The 23,154-nt window shown below is 36.8% G+C and overlaps 1 protein-coding gene across 15 annotated transcripts in view; it reads right to left on the minus strand.

The window, feature by feature from the left end:
* The window catches only part of PLEKHA5 (pleckstrin homology domain containing A5), a 256,829-nt gene that overhangs the window by 95,369 nt on the left and 138,306 nt on the right, over positions 1–23,154 (minus strand). For 12 of the 15 annotated variants that reach the window (XR_014082634.1, XR_014082633.1, XR_014082635.1 and 9 more), the window contains 4 exons: positions 12,167–12,250; positions 11,166–11,286; positions 8,496–8,600; positions 6,139–6,211 (listed from right to left, as the gene is read on the minus strand). Coding sequence is in view for 10 of the 15 variants with exons in the window: in XM_081592282.1 (XP_081448408.1) it covers positions 6,139–6,211; positions 8,496–8,600; positions 11,166–11,286; positions 12,167–12,250 (383 nt within the window). In the remaining 5 variants the exon portion in view is untranslated. Of the gene's footprint in view, positions 1–6,138; positions 6,212–8,495; positions 8,601–11,165; positions 11,287–12,166; positions 12,251–14,565; positions 14,642–23,154 lie in introns of those variants that run through there. The other 3 variants (XR_014082636.1, XM_081592278.1, XR_014082637.1) reach the window with 2 other exon arrangements.

Below are 23,154 nucleotides of genomic sequence, written 5' to 3' on the forward strand. Positions count from 1 at the left end.
CACAGTATAGATTCACATTATTAACTTGCTGCTTGGGGGCAGAGACGTCTATGAAACTTGAAATATATAGTATAGTACATTGTTAGAGACCCGTAAGACAAGTTAATAAAGCTATGCATTAGGCTGGTGAATTCAGCAATGAAAAAAATTATAAATTAGAAATAATTCTTTTTATTATGCTTGCTGTGTTGTTTTATTATTATATTATAAACTTAATAAGGGATTTCACTTATTTCCCCCTCATTTCTAGAATATATGTTGAAACTTCCAAAAGAAAAAAGTGACATTAGAGGTTAATTTCTGTAACTCTTCTCATAACACTGGAACAAAATTTTGCTTTTACTATATTATACTCATTCATTAGTTCTCTAATACAAGACAGAATGAACAAAAGTACAGATTTATTCTGACAGGCAAAAAAAGGGGGGGGGCAGAAAGCAGACAATAATTATAAAGAATGACAATTTAAAAGAATGAGTCACATTCTAACTTTAAATCCAATTTTATGTTTATATAAAACATATAATCAGAAACAGCTCATGAAGTCATCTTTATTAAAAAATCATTTTTTATCAAATAATAAATTCTTCTACATTGCATAACTGGAAAATTGCCTTTCCTAAAGTTATTTCAGAATATGCAGAGGTAATAAGCATAGGGTGACTTCACCGATTATCATGGACTGTTTCCCAGTCGGATTCTAAGTAGCGGGAAGATCTTGCCAAGCTACCGGATGCTGGGTATCTCAGTGTCACCTATCACAAAACTGAAGAAAACAGGACTTGCCACAAAGGAACGTGCCGTGACGGTTAAATGAGTTAACAGACATAATGACTGCAATGATGCACTCAGCCCACACTACCAGTTCAGTAACAACTGCCATTATTATATAAAACTGAAGGCATACACAATCTTCATCAGTCAAATGACTATCCAAAGAGTCATACGCTGGATTACTTTCTTGAAAGTGAAAGGGTTAGTCGCCCAGTTGTGTCTGACTCTTTGCAGACCCACGGACTATAGCGCAGCAGGCTCCACTGTCCATGGTATTTGCCAGGAAAGGATACTGAAGTGGGTGGCTAGCCCCTTCTCCAGGGGATCGTCTCCACCCAGAGAATGAACCCAGGTCTCCTGCATTGCAGGCAGATTTTTTTACCATCTGAGCCACCAGGGAAGCCCTAAATGTTCTTAATCACGGCATTTTTTTAGTTTTAGTTAGGTAACTGTCTTAGTTTCAATCACCCAGAGGGCCTCGTACTCTGGTCAAGCCAAGGGAAGGTACTTGATGTTTGTAGAAAGAATGAACTCCTTGTCGGGGATTGGGGGTCAGCCAGGCCTTTCCCGGACTGCAGGGAAGCCTGACTCCTCCTTCTGCGCTGTCCTACTTCCCTTCCTCCCCAGCCCTAGGTCCTGATACCAACACCACTCCCCAGTAAGCCTCTTGCACACTGATCTCCATCTCAAGGCTTGCTTCCTGAGGAACACAACCTGGGGCAGGAGCCATAAGAATCTCAACACGTTAGTGGATTCAAATGGTATTTTAGATACCCTATTTCTTCTTCTGCTTCAAAGAAGTTTGGGAACAATATAAGGCATACATACAATTACGGCGGGTAAATAACTTGCAGACTGGAATACTGTTACTAATTACCATTCCTCACCCAGAATACTTCAATATTATGCTGACTGTTGTCTTGGCTTTTGTGCTTCCCAGGTGGCTCAATAAAAAAGAATCCACCTGCCAATGCAGGAGACACAGGTTCAGTTCCTAGATAGAGAAGATCCCCTGCAGAAGGAAATGCCAACCCACTCCAGTACTCTTGCCTAGGAAATTCCATGGATGGAGGAGCCTGGCAGGCTAAAGTCCATGGGGTCACAAAGAGTCGGACATGACTTAGCGACTAATCAACTCTTGGTTTGTAGTTCAAGTGCTGGGATGATTTTTCTAAAATGTACATTTGATTTTGATACTAGTTTCATGTTCAATATAGGAGTTTAAATTTACTAGAATGACAAACAAATGCCTTTCACGCCTTGATCTACTTTTTAGCCTTTCCTCTTGCTAGGTCTTCAGGTATAATCTTTATTCCTTAAGCTCTACATGTTATTTTACAAATATGCCATGCTCCCTCATGCTGTGTATGTTCTAAGCAAGTCATTTGTCTCTAGATCAACCTTCTTTCCTGACTCCTTCCTTGTATAGGCCTGGTCAACAGTCGTCAACACAACTGAATACTACAACATTCTTTCTCAGATTCCTTCAGCTAATCTGTGAGCTCCATAAGGAGAGGAGTCTATATTGTTAATTTCTGTATCTTACCACCTATTAAGATGTCTGGTGCATCAAAAGAGCTCACGGCTGGCTACCACCCTAGTCTGAAGCCACCATCATTTCTACACAATGTCTCCTAACTCTGTTTCCTTCCTTCTACTTTATAACCTGTTCCCTAACAGCAGCTTGGGGCTTCCCTGATAGCTCAGTTGGTAAAGAATCTGCCTGCAATGCAGGAGACCCTGGTTCAATTCCTGGGTTGGGAAGATCCCCCGGAGAAGGGATAAACTACCCACTCCAGTATTCTTGGGCTTCTTTTGTGGCTCAGTTGGTAAAGAATCTGCCTGAAATGTGGGAGACCTGGGTTTGATCCCTGGGTTTGGAAGATCCCCTTGAGAAGGAAAAAGGCTATCCACTCTAGTATTCTGGCTTGGAAAATTCGATGGACTGTACAGTCCATGGGACTGCAAAGAATCGGGACATAACTAAGAGACTTTCACTTTCACTTCAACAGCAGCTTAAGTGAGCTTTTTGAAAACGTAAATTAAAGCACATCACTCTTGGGATTAAAAATATATGGTCGCTTCCTTGTGGCATTTTGGGCAGAATCTCAACTCCAATAGCATCCAACATGGGTGCGATCTCCACTTCTCCCATCCATCTCTTTCCCTACCGCCAACCCTAGAGCTTGGGTCACTGGTTTCTTCCTGCTCCATCAACATGCCCAACACTTTTCTACCACAAGGCCTTTGCACTATTGTCCCTCCTGTCTGGAATACTCTGCTTCACTCTGGCTCCTTCTTGTCATTGGGATCTTGCTACCTACACTGTCCGCTCAGAGTCCTGATCCAAACAGGTTCCTGCCCCATGACCTTCTTTCGTATCATGAACTTCTCCTAAAAGCACTCATCGTGTTTTGTTTATTTATCTGAGTGGATCCACTGTCTCCCTGATCTCTTGAGATTGCAAGCTTTATGGAAGCTTTCTTTCACTGCTATTTTAATAATACCTGGAATGAACCAGGTCTTGCTCAATAAATATTTGCTGAGTGAATTATATCCCATGTTAAGTTTCATCAATAGACTGACTACAGAACAGAGCAATTTCCGAGCTTTATCACAGTGTTCACAATATGCCTGGTGTTTGGTAAAGAACAGTGAGAACCTGGGCTTCCATCTGGTATTGGATGCTATTCTATTGCAAAAAAAAAAAAAAAAGGCAGCAAAGCTCTTATTCTCTCACTGTATTATTTCCTGTATCTGTAAAACACAGACTGATCCATTACAAATTTCTGACAGCACACTCTAAATGTTAGAATATTAGATGCTTGGAGAGATATAGAAGAAATGAATGGGGCTGCTGTATTCAATGCACAAGAGAAGACGAGATTAGGAATTCTCTAGTGGTGTAATGGTTAGGGCTCTGTACTTTCATTGCTGTGGGCCCGGGGTTTGATCCCTAGTCAGGGAACTAAGACCCTACAAGCCCCATGGTGTGGCCAAGAAAAAAAAGAGAAGAGAAGATTTGGGTGGGGCAAAAACTTGTGGTTAGGAAAAGTGCCTGGGTGCAAATCCTGGCTCTTGAGACTTGCTAGGGGAGACCTCAGGTCAGCTACTGCACCTTGCTGCTCTTCATTTCCTCCTGTGTAACTGTGTAGAATAAGATCTGCCCCCTTATCAGGTGGCTGTGCTGGGAAGATCCCCTAGAGAAGGCAATGGCTACCCACTCCATTATTCTCGCATGGAGAATTCCACAGAGGAGCCTTGTGGGCTACTGTCCAAGGGGTCACAAAGAGTGGTACATGACTGAGTGACTAACACTTTCACTTTCACGTTCAGCTGGCTGTGAGGAAGTGATGTAGTAGATCATAATGGTATGTGCTTAGCAAATGGTAAACACTCTAAAAATTGCAAGTTATTATGATCTTTTCACTAAAATCTGAGTTTTCATTTAAAATCTAACATTTCCTGTTGATAAAGTAGCAAAAGTGTAATATCATATGCTTCTTTCCAACCATCTGAAGAACAGAGGTGAGTTAAGTGATATTTCTTTCCTTTCTATATTTTCGTCTTTTTCATATTCCTCCTGTCTGGGGAAATTGCACTATAATTAATAGATGTATTGAATGTAAAACACATATGTTTAAAAATAATATGGAATCTCATACTCAACATGACTTTGGAATTCACCTTTACTTTTTTTAAAATTACATTAAAAGTTATTTTAATAAAAGTGATGAGTAGCAAGCATACTTCCATAAGCAATAATAATATCAAATGGCAAGAAATTTAGTGTTCTTTCTCTTGCAAATCAACATTAAGAAATTTTTTATATGAGAAGCAGCAAACATTTTCTTGTTCTTAAAGTCCTAAATTTAGTCTATAAAACATACTGAAAAAAAGAAAGAAAAGTACAAATTATAAGCTTAGGAATAATGTATGAGTTACAAACACTGACTTTCTGAAAGACTGGGAAAACCTTTGAAGAAAATTTTAAGTCTTGAACTTGACTAAAGATTATACCACAATTGCAGCCCAACCAAATATCTCTATGCCAAACATGAAATTTTATAGGTTTGGTTAATTCTGACTCAGCAGTATTTCTCAACCTCGGTATACAGTGGGGGGAAAAAAAAAGATGAATACAATTCTAGTAATTTCAAATTTTGAAGGTCAATTTGCATATGCTGCTTTGATAGGCGACCACAGAATTCTGCCCCACCTTTTTTTGGGGGGACAATCACAAAGTAAATTTAAAAACTGCTAATAGGCTCTAAGATCCTACCGTATTTTGTGGTATGTAAATTGGTAACTATATACTGACTGATTCCAACCAGATTCTAAAGTATGGAAGAAAGGCTGACTGTCCAGATTCATAATTTTATAGTGTAGCTGAAGCAGATTTCTAGGGGAGCATGGCATATGCATCCCTTGCACTGCTTCGCACCAACTTTGGGGAAGCTAACAGATCCACATGGCACGTGAACAGAGATTTCTCTGGACTCTGACTCTGCATTAATCAACAACTTAGTAAAGCCTACAAAAACATTAAAACAAATGAGAGAGAGATATAAATGAAGACTGCTTTCAGTAATACCTTTACTTCTTCTCCATCAACATTAATAGCCTAATTTGCAGGCCATTAATCCCTTTTGCAACTTTCTCATTTCAAGGGGGTTGTCACTGTTTAAAAGAAAAGTGTGTGTGTGTGTATGAGAGAGAGACAGAGATAGAGAGACAGAGAGAGAGTACTGGAAGGGATCATAATAAATAAATTCTTTGCTATTTTTGTTATTTGCTAATACATCATAGTAGTCTCTAATGCTCTAAAATCATTTGCTGGGGAGAATGGGGTATCTAGTGGACCAATGGCTAGATGTGACAAAACTGACATATAAAAAGAATCCCATCAAATGAATGTTTTCTTATCTATTAGGCACTGAATTCAAGGATAACATTATAGAGTGAATACTCACATGCTCTTCATATAAAACAAATCAGGTCAGCAGAAACAGATTACAAAAACCAGACCAAAACTAAGACCATTCCGTTTGAAGCACTATATTGCCTTCTTCCCCACCTTATTTACTTCAAATTACATATGTCAATTGGAGAAAGGAATGACAACCCACTCCAGTATTCTTGCTTGGAGAATCCCAAGGACAGAGGGGTATGGTGGGCTACAGTCCATGGGGTCACAAAGAGTCAGACATGACTGAGTGACTAACACACACGTATCACACATATCAAGAGTTTCTTGATATCAATTTGTTGATAATAAAATAGCAATAACATTTCTGATTTTTTTCTTCGAAAGAGTATCTGATGCTTCACATACATTCTACAAGTTTCTGGTAGTAAACTCACCTCTATAATAAAAGAGACAAAGATCAGAAAGCACGAACCAGCGTTTCTTCCATAGCTTCATGCCAGTGCTGTCCTGCATGAAATCAGCATGACCAAGGATTATTTCTTTTTCATTTCAGAAAATGAAAACTCATTTCTGGTGCGTTTGTTTAAAATAAACTCTTAAAACAAGGTGTGTTTGATATACGCTGCACAGAAATCTAACTAAAACCCTAATCAAAATTTTGGGGTAGTTTTCCAAGGATTTGTATCATGGTAACGTATTTTTTAAGTACACTGGTCTTTGACGAATAATACTGTCATGTAAAAAGGAATTCTGTTGAAACAGTTTGATTTGGTTTCGTATTTGCAAGCAATTTGAACATGTCTGCTAGCATGAGAATAATGTAACTGTGCAGTAGTGTGTGCATTCTGGTAAGTCAGATTTAATAAATATGTTAATCTTCAACATGAAGAGAAGTGTGTGATTCGAAATTATTCCAAAGGTAATGTGATTTAAACGATTGTGAGTAAAGGACCCTTAGCATACAAACACATTTAATAAACATTTTTTTCTTCTTACATATCCAGTCTGGGTTTTGCTTATCTTGCAGAAGAGAGTACCCGCTTGGCAGCTTTTTCTAAGTAATTTAGGTAATAAAAATACCAAGCTCAAACAAAACTACAATTTAAATAAAAATTACCTTCCCACATGCAATAAAGCAAAACCACAGGAAAAAATGAAACACAGACACACGCAAACACATACATAAACAGGTAAAAAAGATGCCAGTTTGTATGTGTGTTGATTAATATTTCTTAATTTGTTTCTAGTTGTGACCATCACTTAAGGATGGCTTCAGAACTGAAGAAATTATATGGGTAAAAATCTCTTAAGAGATTTCGTCCTTAAAATTTACAGTTACACTAAGGAAAGTTAATTAATTTCTTAATTAACTATTTCTTTAGTGTAGATAATTTGAAAGTTTAGATTTTTAAGCAGTTCTACAAATATTCTCTGTAAGCTACACACCTATTACAGAATAAATACTCAGGAGTAGAGAAACTTGTTGGTGGAGCTTTGGCAATACTAAATTAATCAAGGGATCAAGAACTAAGAACGGCAATCATTTTAAGTAAGGAGTCCCATATCCTCTATAAGCTCAATATCACATTTAGCTATTTGAACAGAACTTGGACTCATTAGAAAGTCTAGTTAAAAAAAAATCTTTCAGCTTGGATAAGTTTAAACGTCAGATGGTTAAAATACAGTTAAGTGATCTTTAAATAAAAATTAAAAGTTGATATCCAAGTTACACACTCAATCAATGCAGTCAGAAATTGGCAAAATTAATTTGCTCAAATGGGGATTCTCTGGATTTTAAGTGGGTCTACTTCTAATATGTTAGATTAGTTGCCATCCAATTGTCAGGTGGAACAATGTCTAATGAATGTTTCATAACGAACTCATCATGAATTTTAATGAATGTAATATTAGGTCATCTGAAAGCAATTAGCATTATTTGACAGAGTAAATTAGCACTATTAATGAACTAATATTTAACTAACATCATCTGCATACACATAGAATCAGAAAGACAGAACAAAGGAAGATAAAGGTCCTGAGTGCAGTTATCTCAGTTATCTGGAGTTATTTGAAATCCAGATGCAAACCATAAAGTGAAAAAGAAAACAACAGCCTCCTAGCAATCAAAATAGATGCCACCAAGTCCAATGTACACACATCCATACCAATTACAAAACTAACAAGGTTCCAAAAAAGCTTAGTTACCAGGTTTTCCAGATAATGAAACAATGTAAACCCCTACTTATCAGGGTATAAAAGTGACCTATGCCTGGGCAAACAGATAAACAAGAAAAGAAAAAGAAAAAAAGCAGACGCTTGAAAGAGTAGTTCTGAGGGCACGGAAGCAAAAATCTGTAAAACTCAGAAAAATTTCAAATTATCATAAAATTTCTCTATAAATCAAAGCAGAGAAGTACATAATTGTACCTTTTCATAAGAATAAAAAAATGAACAACTCTGTATTTTTTTCCACTGAAAAAATATTTCTGCCTAGATCTTAGCGTGTTATTCCTAACATTTTCATACAACATACATTTAATTTCAAATTTAGAAATACCTCTCTCTCTCTCACACACACACACACAATTATCTCTGTTCCAGGTAACAACCATTACTTGTTCTTTTTTCACTGTTACCCTAACACTCTTCATGGTAATAAAAAGGGAAGAACCTGGATGATTAACTCTACAGTTTCTTCTCCACTTTATACAATTGTCTTAGGACCTTCAGCTGAAAAGGTTTCTTTATATTCTCTTCTTTTTTTTTACATCAAACAGGGGAAAAAAAATACCTGTTTATAAAGCCAACCTCGTCTGACCACAGGTGCATTAGGATTCCTTTTAATTGAATTTGATCTCTTCCCAAAATTATGAACTTTTTTTGAGGCCCGTGAAGTCTAGGGAAAAAAAAAAAAAAAGCCCAACAGGAAATGTGGTATTAATGCCTAGATATTGAGTTTACTTTTTATCTTCATAATTTTAATCTTGTAAAATCTCTTTAGATTTCTTTGAAACTTCCAGGATTTAATCTTTTCAGATGAATTATTGCAATTCTGCTTTTGTGTCTTAGTTGTTTCAAGTATAAGAATTCTGCACAAAGACTTTTCCTCTTCAAGGATATTAAAAAAGGATCACATATTTCTCTCCTTTAAAATTTTCAGGAACAATTTTTAAAAAGGCACAGTGTATGGCAGTATTTTGCCCTACCTGCTAAATAAAATGAACCTTGTGTAAAAATTATATTAACGCATTTTAAAGAGTAAACCAAATGACAGAACTTTTTGACTTATATCTGCAGTTAACAGTGTTGTCCCAATTAAAGAAAGTCAACAGTGTCAAGTTACAAGAGCAAATCTCACAGATAAAATATAAACAAACATATCACATCAAGTCAAAACAAGACCGGGAGGAACTGCTTAATGTCATGTAGTGTTTTCTTCTTTATAGACAACTCTGAACTTGAATGATGCCAGCCAGGTGATATTTACCATATTCTTAAAAGTACACACAATCTTTTAAAATATTGCTATGTTTAACCCAAACAATTTATCTTGGTCAGAATGATAGCAGTAACCAACAAACATAAAGACAAAAGAAGCTGAATTTCAATTTCTCTGTGAAGGTAAGCTGGAGAAGGAAATGGCAACCCACTCCAGTATTCTTGCCTGGAGAATCCCAGGGACAGAGGAGCCTGGTGGGCTGCCGTCTATGGGGTTGCACAGAGTCAGACACGACTGAAGCGACTTAACAGCAGCAGCAACTAGGAAGGTAAGCAGTATCAATTTATCTCTTATTTTTCAACTTACTAGAATCTTTGGAAAGCTAGCGTATTTCATTAAAACTTCCTTTCGTAAAATGTATATTAGCACATAGTAGAATTTTAAGGTCCAATATCAACCATGGCATTTTTTTTTTCTGGATAAATTTTAATTTCCTCTTGAACAAATAATGCATAAAAGCACAGTACAGATCTCAAACGGTACAAAAAGATGTAGAAGGACCAGCCTACTTCTCACTTCTAGACGCCAGCATCCAAACAACCCAAACACTAATGTCACTGTGTATACATGTGTGTCTATCCATGTAAATAACTCTTTTCATAGTTACAGAATATCTTTCCCCCTCAAATAACTGCCTATCTAACACCTACTCCTCAGTATTCTTCTTTAATTGTCATATAAGTTATCAATATTATGCACGCATGATAGTTTTCTGTGGCTGAATTTCTCATTCTCTTTTGACTTCTAGGACTTGTCATATTTAGACAGCAAATCTGCATTCTGAGTTGGCTGTTTTTATTTTTTAAAACTTCCACTGTTCTCTGTACTGCTTTTATAGTTTTGTTTTTTACCATTTCAAACACCTGGTCCATGTTGAAAATGCTGGGTGTAAAGTGTGAGGCACAGATTCAACTTCCTTTCCAGACAATGACTTAGTGGCTCTCAACCTACCAGTCATTTTTCTAGATTTTAATTGAAATGCACTATGATGCTCAGTTATCCTTTATGTCATATACAAAATAGAAATAATTTACATTATTTGAAAATTTATACTTATTTGTAATATTCTACAATATTTCACTAAAAAAACCTTAACAAGTATTTCTTTACAGTAACCATAATTAACTACTACAACTGTTTTACTATTATAAAATACATAATTATTTTCTAAATAAATAAAGACAATTCTTTTATCATCCTTTGATTCTCTTGCCATCCTTCATTTAGGCACCAAGCAGTAACTTTAAGGCAACTATTTATTCGGATTTAGCAGATTTTCTAAGAGTTTGAAGACATTTTTATATTAAAATTCTACATCAAAACATTAACATTATGGTATAAGAAGCAATAACTGTAAATTATTATAGCCACACAAGTCTAAAATCATAGATTAAACAGTATTTTTGTTTCTGATTACAAAGAAAAACCAACCACTTCTGTATCCATATGGCTATGACACTTTTCACATAATGGATTCTAAATATTTCAGTCATCAAGCAACTGGCATAGGGTTTTGAAACCTTTTAGCAGTAATGGATTCTACATTAACAAAATAGCATAATATAATATTATAGAAGAAAATAGAATACATAGATCATTCTAGGCATACTTAATAACGGGACTTCTAGGTCATTGTATTAATCATCACCTTTAAAACTTAAGTTGATTCAATAAACTGCCACTGTCTCACACAAACATCCATCATATTTGTAAAACAATTCCAAATCAGAACTCTATAATATTTTAAAAATGTAAGTCATTAAATTATTAAAATATAATCTTATTTCTTTATATTCCAAGGCATTGCTTCTTATGCCAATTACCTCAAATGTAATTAGATTCATGTAATAGCAAAAATGAAATGATTATTCTATAATTCTAAGTTCATTAAGAGTAATAATAATGGATACTACCAATTATGCCAGTTATCAATAATTAAGAGTAATAAGCAAAATAACTTACCCTCCCTACAGGGCTCATTGGATGCACCGCATAGTCTGAAGTCATGTTATAGTTAGAAGCTTCATTTATCATACTTATAGGTCGTTCCTTTTTGTCTTCAGATGTCATGGTTGCAACGGTCCTGAAAATATAACATGTCAAGAGTGCTAGAACGTGCTGCTTCTGTAAACCACTTTATAATAACATTTTCCTGGAGCTAACAATGCTGGTGTCTGACTTTTCCAAGCAGCTGGGTATTAGTTAGAGCTTAATAAGCTCTATAGTTCCAGCTTAATATTTATAACTACTTGAAATATAACTAAGAACAACTTAAGTTAATATCATGTTTATTTTAATAAGCATATGCTACTCGGTCATCTAACTGGAACGTTAAAATTTTAATTACAAGATTTGCTATTATAATACTGAAGACCATAAAAATGATAGGGAATTCCCAGGTGGTCAACGTGGTTAGGACTCCTCACTTTCACTGCCAAGGGCGCGGGTTCGATCCCTGGTTGAGGAACCGAGATCCCATAAGACAGGCAGTGCAGCAGCCCTCTCCCAACCCCCTAAAAGAAAATAATAACAATGTACCAACAACTAATTTTTGAGAACAGATTTATAAACTATTTTCAAGTAAATTTCATTTGATGCTTATAAAAATCCTGAGAAATGGTAATTCCTAGTATCTCTATTTAAGGATAAAAAACCTAAGCTCAAATTAGTTTAATAATTTGACCAAGTTTAGTTCCTCCTGACCTTGCACCAGGGATCTTGAGTTTATTCTCTGTGTTTGAGCTATTGTAAAAATAGCTTCTGAAATTACATTCCTCATGAAAAAAATTTTAAGCCATGTTTCTATACCACACATGGTAAACAGATGGTATTCTGTTACTACACTTGACTGCAAATGTCCAGATTAAAAAACTGTTCAATTGTACTGTATTAAATACGGATAACGGCAATTGGAATGATGACCCCATTTTGAATAGAGGCGTTCCATGAAACGCTTTACTTACTGTTCATTCACTACAAAAATACAATTGTCCTGGGATGGCTGTCCTGTGACTGGATGTTTACAGGTCACTTTCCTTTCATTATGGCTGGAGGAAAAGAGAGTAAGAGAAAATGTATGTACTATTACCACAAACTTTACAAAATACCAGGTAGTGAAACAGCCAATTTCTTTATTGCAACAATAAAGTTAGTGAGTAAAGGTGATGCAATTCAAAGCCCCAGGTATTGACAATCCTACATAACCCTTTCCACTATCTATTGTATGTACTGCTGCTGCTGCTAAGTCGCTTCAGTCGTGTCTGACTCTGTGCGACCCCATAGACGGCAGCCCACCAGGCTCCTCTGTCCCTGGGATTCTCCAGGCAAGAACACTGGAGTAGGTTGCCATTTCCTTCTCCAATGCATGAAAGTGAAAGTGAAGTCGCTCAGTCATGTCTGACTCTTCACGACCCCAATGGACTGCAGCCTACCAGGCTCCTCCGTCCATGGGATTTTCCAGGCAAGAGTACTGGAGTAGGTTGCCATTGCCTTCTCCATGTGTGTGTAAATGCTAACTTAGTTTTACAATACAGCTAGACTCACCAGTTCCCACTCCACCCCCATCCACAGTAGGACCTCAATTTGTTCTTCTCTTTTCATAAACAAAAGCAAGTTGATCTGGCTCCACAATCATTGCATTTTACATGATAGGTGGGCCATGAATAGAAAATAAGTATGAGTATCCACCTACATCCATTATTTTGTATCCAGGTCTAGGCACATTATAGAGACCCACTGTCAAATTCAAATATGGAAAAATCAATCTAATAGCACAAGATGGGCACCAGCATATTAGAACATAGACTGCAGCACTGGAAGCGCAATAATTTATGGGACTGTCGTTTCACAAAGAAATCTTTACATAAATAAGGTAAAGGGACTGATTTTTATATTTGAAGAAAGTATGCTATAGAAAAATGTAAGAGGAGAAATGGAAGGAGTAAACAAAAATTTTAAATGAATGTACAAACAACACAAACAAAGAAAAATCTACCCTTTATGCTTGCTGGAAAAAAAAAAAAAACTGCTTTGATTTAAGAGTGGCTATTTTTTGGAGAATAAGACCTTTGCCTAAGAAATACTATTCTTCCTAGGTCAAGTGATAAGATTATGCCTACTACTGTCTTCTAGATATGAGAGGAGACAAATCCCAATCTATTTATCTAAGCTCAAAATAACAGATGCCTAAAATAATATGCAACATGCAATGATACCTAAAAAATATACATCATTTGTAAGCAAATATTTTTTTTTCCCACTGAGTAGCATACAACAAAGAAACCTGTAAGGAAGATCAATCACTGACGTGCTAGACCTTAGAAAACAACTTTAATTACAGAGAAAACAGTCACGATGTTGTACTGAATACTGCTTTGTTAATTTTGAAAGATTATTCCATGTGATCTGTATTATAGGACATTTATAACCGTAAGCCACTAACTTTCTGGCAAATGTTAGATACAGAAGTTCTTTTTCCAAACCAAAACTTTCACCAATGTTATTTTTATTGGTTACTCAAGTATTAGAAACCTTACCCAGTAAATAAAACTAAAACCATGTAAACCAGTATATAGTTTTTTAAAAAAGAATTATATATTGACTATCGTGATAACAGAATGATGGATGGAATATAATGTGTTTCTATGATTCCTCTAGTTTATTGGAGCTTATTACACCAATAGGTGTTTACAGCCTTTTGTGGTGATTTTTTTTTCTTTTTAAACAAAACACATTTAATAGCTGATAAGAGGCAGTGGATTTAGATATTTATTTGTGGTGATACTTTCACGACTTAAAAAGCATGCAAATGACTTTCTTACCTGTTGATTTAAGAAAGTGCAACAATGGAAATCTGAAGTCTCATAATGGGATACCATTTTATGTAATAAGCAATAAACTGATGACAAAATAACTAAGAACAAACAGCCTCTGGAGATAAAGTGGAAAATGGTGAAGTACCTAAATGTGAGGAATACCATGAATATGTCTAAGTACAAAAATTCTGATGTTTTAACAGAATAAAATGCTGTGGGGAAGGAAGTAAACCTATGATAGAGATTAGATACCTTAATAGTGAAAAAAGGAGGACAGCATCTTTTTTTAAGTCTCTTCTTGGGAAGGGGCATTAAAAAGCTAGACTTGGTTCAGTGGAAGGTAGAAGAGAAATATACAAATTCTTTTTATAAAAACCAATATTGCAAAAATAAAACAAGTACTCCCTATTGTATTGCATTATTTTCCAGTACTACGTCATCTTGTCTAGAGAGAATAAAGCAGACTCTAACCCTAATATTCCAGAAACTGTAAATTATAACCACAGGGCCCTGCAATGGTTACTGGACTAAGAGATTATCACACTGACCTCCAGACAATAGATTTGAGTATCCATTAGACAAGGACATGGGCTTCCTTGGTGGTTCAGACCGTGAAGAACCTGCCTGCAATCCAGGAGACCTGGGTTTAATACCTGGCTCAGGAAGATCCCCTGGAGAAGGGATTGGCAACCCACTCCAGTATTCTTGCCTGGAGAATTCCACAGACAGAGGAGCCTGTCAGGCTACTGTCCATGGGGTTGCAAAAGAGTCAGACACAACTGAGTAACACACACAGACAAGGACACAGGGCAAAGGAGACTCTAAAATAAAGAACAATCATAAAGGAACATAAACACTCTTTTCCCTGCAAGTGGATGCTATTTCAATTAAAATGAATATAGTTATATTGTCCAAGTACTTTTAGGATCACAATGTCTTTTAACTAAAGCTCACTAAATAAATAAAAATCTTAACATTCTTAGTTAAAAGTGCATGCGTGCATGCTCAGTCGTGTTTTGACTCTGTGACCTCATGGACTGTAGCCTGCCAGGTTCCTCGGTCCATGGGATTTCCCAGGCAAGAATACTGAGTGGGTTGCCATTTCCTCTACCAGGGGATCTTCCCGACCCAGGGATCAAACCCATGTCTCCTGCATTGGCAGCTGGATTCTTTATCACTGAGCCACCTGGGAAGCCCCTTAGTTAAAAGATCAGTGACTAACATCAATCACGAAAAATGAATACATCTCTGTTCTTCTTTTACTTTTTTAAAGTATCCATTGTGTTTTCTTTTATTTGACATAAAAAAGTTATATTAAGTTGATATAAAAAATCATTTATCTACAAGGGCACTCAACATGCAAGTCTTTGCTATTCTTTAATGAAAAAAATAATCTTTCCTATTACTTAGACCTAACTATAACATAAACAAAGAAGTCCTCTCAAATGTTTATTTGTTCTGACTTAATTATAGTCACTCAAGATTACTAGGTTTCTATAAAATTAAAATTCATAAGATTGAGATTTTATAGGCAATTAGTTTAGTTATAAAATGTCATCTCCCATAAAACAACATACTTATCAAATAAAAATCAGAGTAATGTTTTCTAATGATTTTGTTAAAATATCAATTAAAATAAATTAAGAGTATGAAAAACCAAAATATCAACCAAACAAAATTCCAATCTTAACTGTTTGAATGTGGTAATTGAATGTGGTAATTTTCCACAACCTGGTAGGATTGTCAATTCTTACTGCTCTTGTTTGTGCAAATGTATTTTTATATACTTAAAATTTTATTTTTATATTTAAAAAACTAATTTCTAAATCGTTCACAGAAACTAAAAATCAGTTAAAAATATACTGAGCCAACAAATGAAAGCAATGTAAATATAACCCAAATGAATCTTTAAAAAAATAAGCAAAAAGTCATCACTGTTAATGCGTAGAATTCTTTTAGTGCGTAATACACAAGTTCTTTAATACACACAGCAACTGGGCACCCTGGGAGGTGGCTGGCCACGTATCAAGTCATGACCATCATCCTTGGCACAAAGGAGGAGGGACTGCTCAGGACCACAAGAGGGCAGGGAAGACAAAATTCCAGCCTTTCTTCAGTTTTACCAGTCTGTCTGCAACACTATTTACGAAGCATATCTTTTCATCCTACACTCACCATCCTTTTTGTAGTCCAAGTTTTTTTTCCCCCTCCTCCTTTGAAGGGTCTCAAAATTCAGATCAAAGTAGTATCAGTTTTCCTATAACATTTATGTGCAAGGATGTTCTGATGCAATTCATGTATTATAGAAAAGCTGAAACATCACATAAATTCTGCATTTATGTATGCATGAGCACATCCACAAGAAAGCCTAGGTGAGCGCAGAAACTGTACCTGATGATGCTGACAGCGAGGAGCACACCAGTGACATACCTGCACACCCTCAAATGTCCACAGGCTGTGATACAACTGTCTAATTTCACATCTCTCTACTTGCGACACTTCCCAATAATTCACAAGCTGAAACCTCTCCAATGTCCATTTCCACAAGCAGACTGCAGGTCTTTTTCAACGTAAACTGTATTTATAGTACTTTCTTTTTCTAACCATTTAACATGTGTGAAACTATGTTATGTCTTTCATTAGGCTCCTGTTTTTATTTGTTTAATTAATTTATTAGGCTACAGGTTTATAGTTGCAGCATGTGGGATCTAGTTCCCCAACCAGGGATAGAACCTGGGCTCCATGCATTAGGAGTGTGGAGTCTTAGCCACCAGACCACTGGGGAAGTCCTCCTAGTTTTATTTTTATGTGTCACTAATGAGGTTTTGAGAGTTGGACGGTGAAGAAAGCTGAGCGCCCCAGAATTGATGCTTTTGAACTGTGGTGTTGGAGAAGACTCTTGAGAGTCCCTTGGACTGCAAGGAGATCCAATCAATCCATCCTAAAAGAGATCAATCCTGGGTGTTCATTGGAAGGTCTGATGTTGAAGCTGAAACTCCAATACTTTGGCCACCTCATGTGAAGGGTTGACTCATTGGAAAAGACCCTAATGCTGGGTAGGATTGGGGGCGGGAGGAGAAGGGGACGACAGAGGATGAGATGGTTGGATGGCATCACTGACTCGATGAACGTGGGTTTGGGTAGACTTCGGGAGTTGGCCTGGCGTGCTGCAATTCATGGGGTCGCAAAGAGTCGGACACGACTGAGCGACTGAACTGAACTGAATGAGGTTTTTGAGTACTATGCTCCTAAACCCATTTTCCACAAACGCCCCACAGTTTCATTGTCCAAGTTTGCACAGGGAGGTGATTTTTAGAAAGACGTGTGCTGTGTTACAGCAAAAGCGACTGTACTAAATTATGAATTAACATACCTCTGTGCTACTAAAAGTGCATTTGAAGCTTTACTAGACAAGGCATTGATTTTTAAATCCTTGCCTGAGATTTTATGCTGTTCATGACTGAAAAGGAAAAATTGAAAAGATACGGTTTTATATAAATCTGTTGTTTCTAGAGGAATGCTTATAAAGAAGGGATAAAATTCAGGTCTTGATATAAAACATTCTTGATATAAAACATCCTTATACTCACAGAACAAACTAGTCCCCATTTTGTCTCTGACTCATTGTGGCAGAGCAGGAGATCCAAACTTTTCTAAATATAAGTGCAGGTATTCATCTCCATCTAATTCTTACTTCCAGACTTCTGTCTGAGATGGTTTAACGTGTAAGCTCAGACTAACGGTTTTTCAACTGTGCTAAACTGCTTCAGCTCTGTCTGACTCTTTGTGACCAGATGGACTGAAGCCTGCCAGGCTCCTCTGACCATGGGATTCTCCAGGCAAGAATACTGGAGTGAGGTGCCATGTCCTTCTCCAGGGGATCTTCTCTTACGCCTCCTGCATGGGCAGTGGGGTTCTTTACCTAGTTAGCACCACCTGGGAAGCCCTGGGAATAATTTTTATTTCCCAAGGGACATTTGGAAATGTGTGGTAAGACGTCTGGTTTTACACATATGCTATTGAAGTATAGTTGATTTACAATGATGTGTTCATTTCTGCTATATGGCAAAGTGACTCAGTTATATATATATATATATATATATATATATATGTATACACACACATTCTTTTTAATATTCTTTTCCATTAGGTTTATCCTAGACATTGAATATAGTTCCCTGTGCTATACAGTAGACCTCACTGTACATATGCAGTGTCTGGTAGCACTTTTTGAATGTGACAACTGGGGGTCGTATGTAGTGAGTAGAGGCCAGGGTGCTGCTCAACATCTTACAACTTGCAGGAGAGTTTTGCACAGGAAAAAAAGTATCCAGCCCAAAATATCAGTAGTGCTGAGGCTGGGTGACTTTCAGGAGGGCTTGCACCAGGGGGCATCTTCCAGGATTGCTGCTGCCAGTGCCCTAGTCCCTGCGGTGAGCCACTGTCAACCCACACCTCTGCAGGAGTCCTTCCAAAACCAGCAGGGGACATGGGTTCGATCCTTGGCCGGGGAACTGGGACTGAACATACCGCAGAGCAACTAAGCCCAAGCACTGCAACTACTCAGCCCATGAACCACAACTAAAGAGTCAGTGCACTGCAAGGAAGGATCCTACCTGATGCAATAGACCATCATTCCCTCTAACAATAAACTCTACCACATAAATCACGTGTATTATTTCTGTGGGTTCATTGTATCCGTCCATGTCTCAACTGCCTCACAATTAGGTAACAGTAGCTATGTCACATGCTGCTTGTCTATTTGTTCAAAACTGTTCTCGGTACCTGGGGATGGCCATGAACAAAACGTAAAAATCACTGCCCTTGTGGAACTTACTTTCTAGTAGGGATGTTTATGAAGATTAAATGAGTGAAGAGTACATGGCCAGGAATAGACAAGCCCTTGAGGACATATTTATTTTTGCTATGAACTACAGGAATTGAGCATATGTTGGTGTCATCAGACAACTTATTAGGTTCAGTCACCTATTTAAACTGAAACAGTTTAAATGAACACACAACCCACAAACTGTTAAAAACTCATGTTATCCCACTAGTCAGTATTTACTGTCAAAGAATAAAGACGTGATCTCTCTTGGCTCTCATGCTTCTGGTCAAGATATTCCTAATATATCCAAATACAGAAAATAGAGGAGAAAAGTCATTCTTATGTAAAAGCTCCAAGGAGAGAGTAGCTATGTTTTTAAGGCAGTATTTGAGACGGTTTTTATTTTTTTATTTTTTGTAGACTTACCCTCACTTTATTTATTTTTTATTTTTAAATTAGTTTATTTATCTATTTTTTAACTTTACAATATTGTATTTGTTTTGCCACTTTTAAAAAACGGACTCTGTTATTCTGGAGAGTTCATGACTGAAGGAAATAGGGTCATATCCAGGAGCTCATTCTGAGGATCACGCTCTATCAAAGGTCCAGGTACAGGATCAAATCAGTGGCACTTTTAGAAAAGATATCAAGAAATTGACAAACAGCAACACAAATTGCTTGTTCTTTGGCATTATGCCCTCTTTACTCTTTATTACTAGACATTTAATCATTTACTAGAATTTACATGAAAGATCTGCTTAATTCCAACCCCTATGGAACTATTTCACTCAATGATAATTGGATTTTAAAAGATCTTTTGATGAATAAATCAATGTGTGTATAAAATGGCATATTTCCATCAAATTATACAAAAAACAAATTAAATGACAAATCTACTGGAGATGCAATAGAAATTCATTATTCTGCCTTACTCTTTTTCAGATCGTATTTGTGAACCAAACAGCGCCTCATGAAGGTTACTGTACCAGAAAACGTGGGTGAAGGTGTGCTACCTTAAGCAGTTTTGAGCTTTACATCAAAAGGGAAAGCTGATAAACTATAAGGGTTCTTATAACCCATTTATGGAAACAGAATTTAATGGGTTAGAATCAACTCTAAGTGGCAGGTACTGTTATATGAAGAGTAATTTAGACTGTATGGCAGCCCTCTGAAGACTGGGGATGCTGATGTTTATGTCCATTTCCAGGCTTGCTAGAGGAAGCCATTTTTTGGTTCAGTCCACCCTGCTAGTCTGTTCTCATCAGGACACTAATAAGGGAGGATGTCAATCAAGGATATCCCTAAGGAAACAATTCCCCATACACTAAACAGATGCCTGAAACATCCATTTCAAATATAAACCCCAATAAAATTATGGGTTTAGAAAGAGGAAAAAAGATGTCTGTTAACACGTTTAAATTTTTGAGCATAATGATAGAAGGCAGTAACACTGAAAGAACTTTCATTCTTAATGGCGTGATTATTTCAAAATATACAAGGCAAAACATGAAGTATTTAGCACAACTATGAACTGAAAAATCAAATCCAGTTTTTTAAAAAATTTATTTATTTTTAATCAAAGGCTAATTGCTTTATACTGCTGTCTTGGTTTCTGCCATACATCAACATGAATCAGTCATAGGTAATTTGGTTTTAAAACTCCTGTTATCCAACATTAAGCCTACAACTTTGCAACCTTTGTTGAGTGTAAATGTAAATTTTGTATCAGGTATTTATAAACAGGTGAAATACCCTCACATTAAGTCCTTTAAAACATTAGGATTTGTCTGATTTTTGCAAAAATGAATATAGCACCGAGAGTACTAGACTGAAAAGTTAAAATGAATCAGTACAGTACACGGTGTATATTCTTTAAACCAAATATGGAAAGAAGCTATTTTAGATTTAAAAATAAGAACATTTGAGATTCCAAGGAGATATGATTATTCATCATTGCATAATATGGCAATACTGACTAGTCTATCCTGTTTAGGGCATCTGACCAGTCCCAAAATGGCTGCAGTGGTCCCAAACACCACATGCAGGCCACAGCATCTGGAAGTGAAAGGAAAGTCTCCACATACACTATTCCTTTTCAAGAAGTTTCTCAAGAACTCCCTGGCCATCCTTGTCTAGACCCCATTGGCCAGATACATGTGTCAAAAGGGCTTCCCAGGTGGCTCAGTGGTAAAGAATCCGCTTGTCAAAGCAGATGTGGGTTTGATCCCTGGGTTTGGAAGATCCTCTGAAGGAGGAAATGTCAACCCACTCTAGTGGGTTGAAGAATCTTATGGACAGAGGAGCCTGGCAGGCTATAGTCCATAGGGTTGCAGAGTCTGACATGACTGAAGCACTTAGCACCCACGCATGCATACAAATGAGCTCACACAGTATTAGTCTTTCTCGGACTTGTTTCACTTAGCATAATGCCCTCATAGTCCATCCATGTTGTTGCAAATGGGAATATTCCATTGTGTGCATATGTATATGTATGTACATACAAACTACATTTTCCCTATCCATTCATCCACTGATGGACACCTCAGTTGTTTCCGTATCTTTGCTATTATAAACAATGCTGCAATGATCCTGGGTGGGCAGCAGTGCAGACAGCTTTTTGAATTAGTGTTTTTGTTTCCTTTGGATAAATACCCAGAAGGACCTGTTAGATCAACATGGTGATTCTATTTTTAACTTTTTGAGGAACCTCCATACTGTTTCCTACAGTGGCTGCACCAACTTACATTCCACTAATGTGCACTGAGGGTTCTCTATTCTCCACATCCTAACCAACACTTACCTCTTAAAACAAGTGATGATGGTGGTTCTAACAGGTTTGACTTGCATTTCCCTGTTGAGCATATTTTCATGTTCCTGCTGGTCATCGGTATGTCTTCTTTGGAAAAATGTCTATTCAGACCCTCTGCCCATTTTTTTAACTGAATTTTTTTTGTGTGCTTTTTCTTGCCATTGAGTTGTATGAGTTCTTCATACATTTTAAATATTACTCCTTATCAGACACATGACTTGCAAATATTTTCTCCCATTGGGCAGACTGACTTTTCATTTTACTGATGGTTCCCTTTATTATGTAATTAGTCCCACTTGCTTATTTCACTTTTGTTGCTGTTTTCTTCGGTGTTAGGAAAAGATTTTTTTTTTTTAACATTTTGGCCATTAATGACTATGTGCTGGCTACTTCTTAGTATTGCAATTCTCCCCATGGGAATATTTGTTTTAGTGATTTTTTTTTTTAAATGCTTTGGCTTCATGAGTGACTCCAATGATTGCTTTACTACAAAATCCATTCTGATTTTTAACTTAAGAAATAAATATTGAAATTGCTAACATCAATAACGAAAGATTGAGGGCAGGAGGAGAAGGGGACAACAGAGCATGAGATGGTTGGATGGCATCACTGACTCAATGGACATGAGCTTGGGTAAACTCTGGGAGTTGGTGGTGGACAAGGAGGCCTGGCATGCTGCTGTCCATGGGGTCGCAAAGAGTCGGACACGACTGAGTGACTGAACTGAACTGAACATCAATAACAGCCAATAATTCTGAGTGATATGTCAGAGAAAAGTTTACTAGGTCGTGTTTTATATGTGTACCAGTGGTAACAAGGTTGAAAATCTATCGACTATGCACAAACAAAGTATATATTTTAGAAAACTCTGTCCCACAGAAGAGATTTTGGTTGTCTCTTATTAAATTCAGCTGCAAACCCCCAACTGTATGATTTGCTCAGCATCATGTATCTCCCTTATGCGAGAGAAAGAAGGATTTAATTTAGTCTAAGAAAAATAGGATATCATAGTGGTTTGGCAGTTCTTTCTGCAACCCTGTCAAGAAGCCAGTATCATGACTTGGACTTTTACAAGGGCCAAGACCTTAAAAGGTGCCTCATACCCACAATGCTGTTAGACTGGAGCAAGGCAGAGAGATGTGCAGACTATGGTAGTGATTGTATTTCTCAAATTTAGGTACAAAACCAAACAGCAAACAGCTCAGATGTTCATGGACAACTCTTCAATATCCTTCCACTCAAACCAAAAAGAATACTGTACATTCTCAATGTGGCTTTGGTTTCATTATACTATCAGACAATTATACTTTTCAACTTGTTTTAAACTTGAAGAGCTTTGCAAACTATCATACATGGGATGGATAAACAACAGGGTCCTACTGTAGAACACAGGGAACTATATTTAATATCCTGTGATAAACCATAATGGAAAAGAATGTATAAATGGGTATAACTGAATCACTTTGCTGTATAGTAGATATTAACAACATTGTAAATCAA

The sequence above is a fragment of the Giraffa tippelskirchi genome, chromosome 4, assembly GCF_054371585.1.
Source record: "Giraffa tippelskirchi isolate mGirTip1 chromosome 4, T2T-mGirTip1v1.2.pri, whole genome shotgun sequence".
Taxonomy (NCBI): Eukaryota; Metazoa; Chordata; class Mammalia; order Artiodactyla; family Giraffidae; genus Giraffa; species Giraffa tippelskirchi.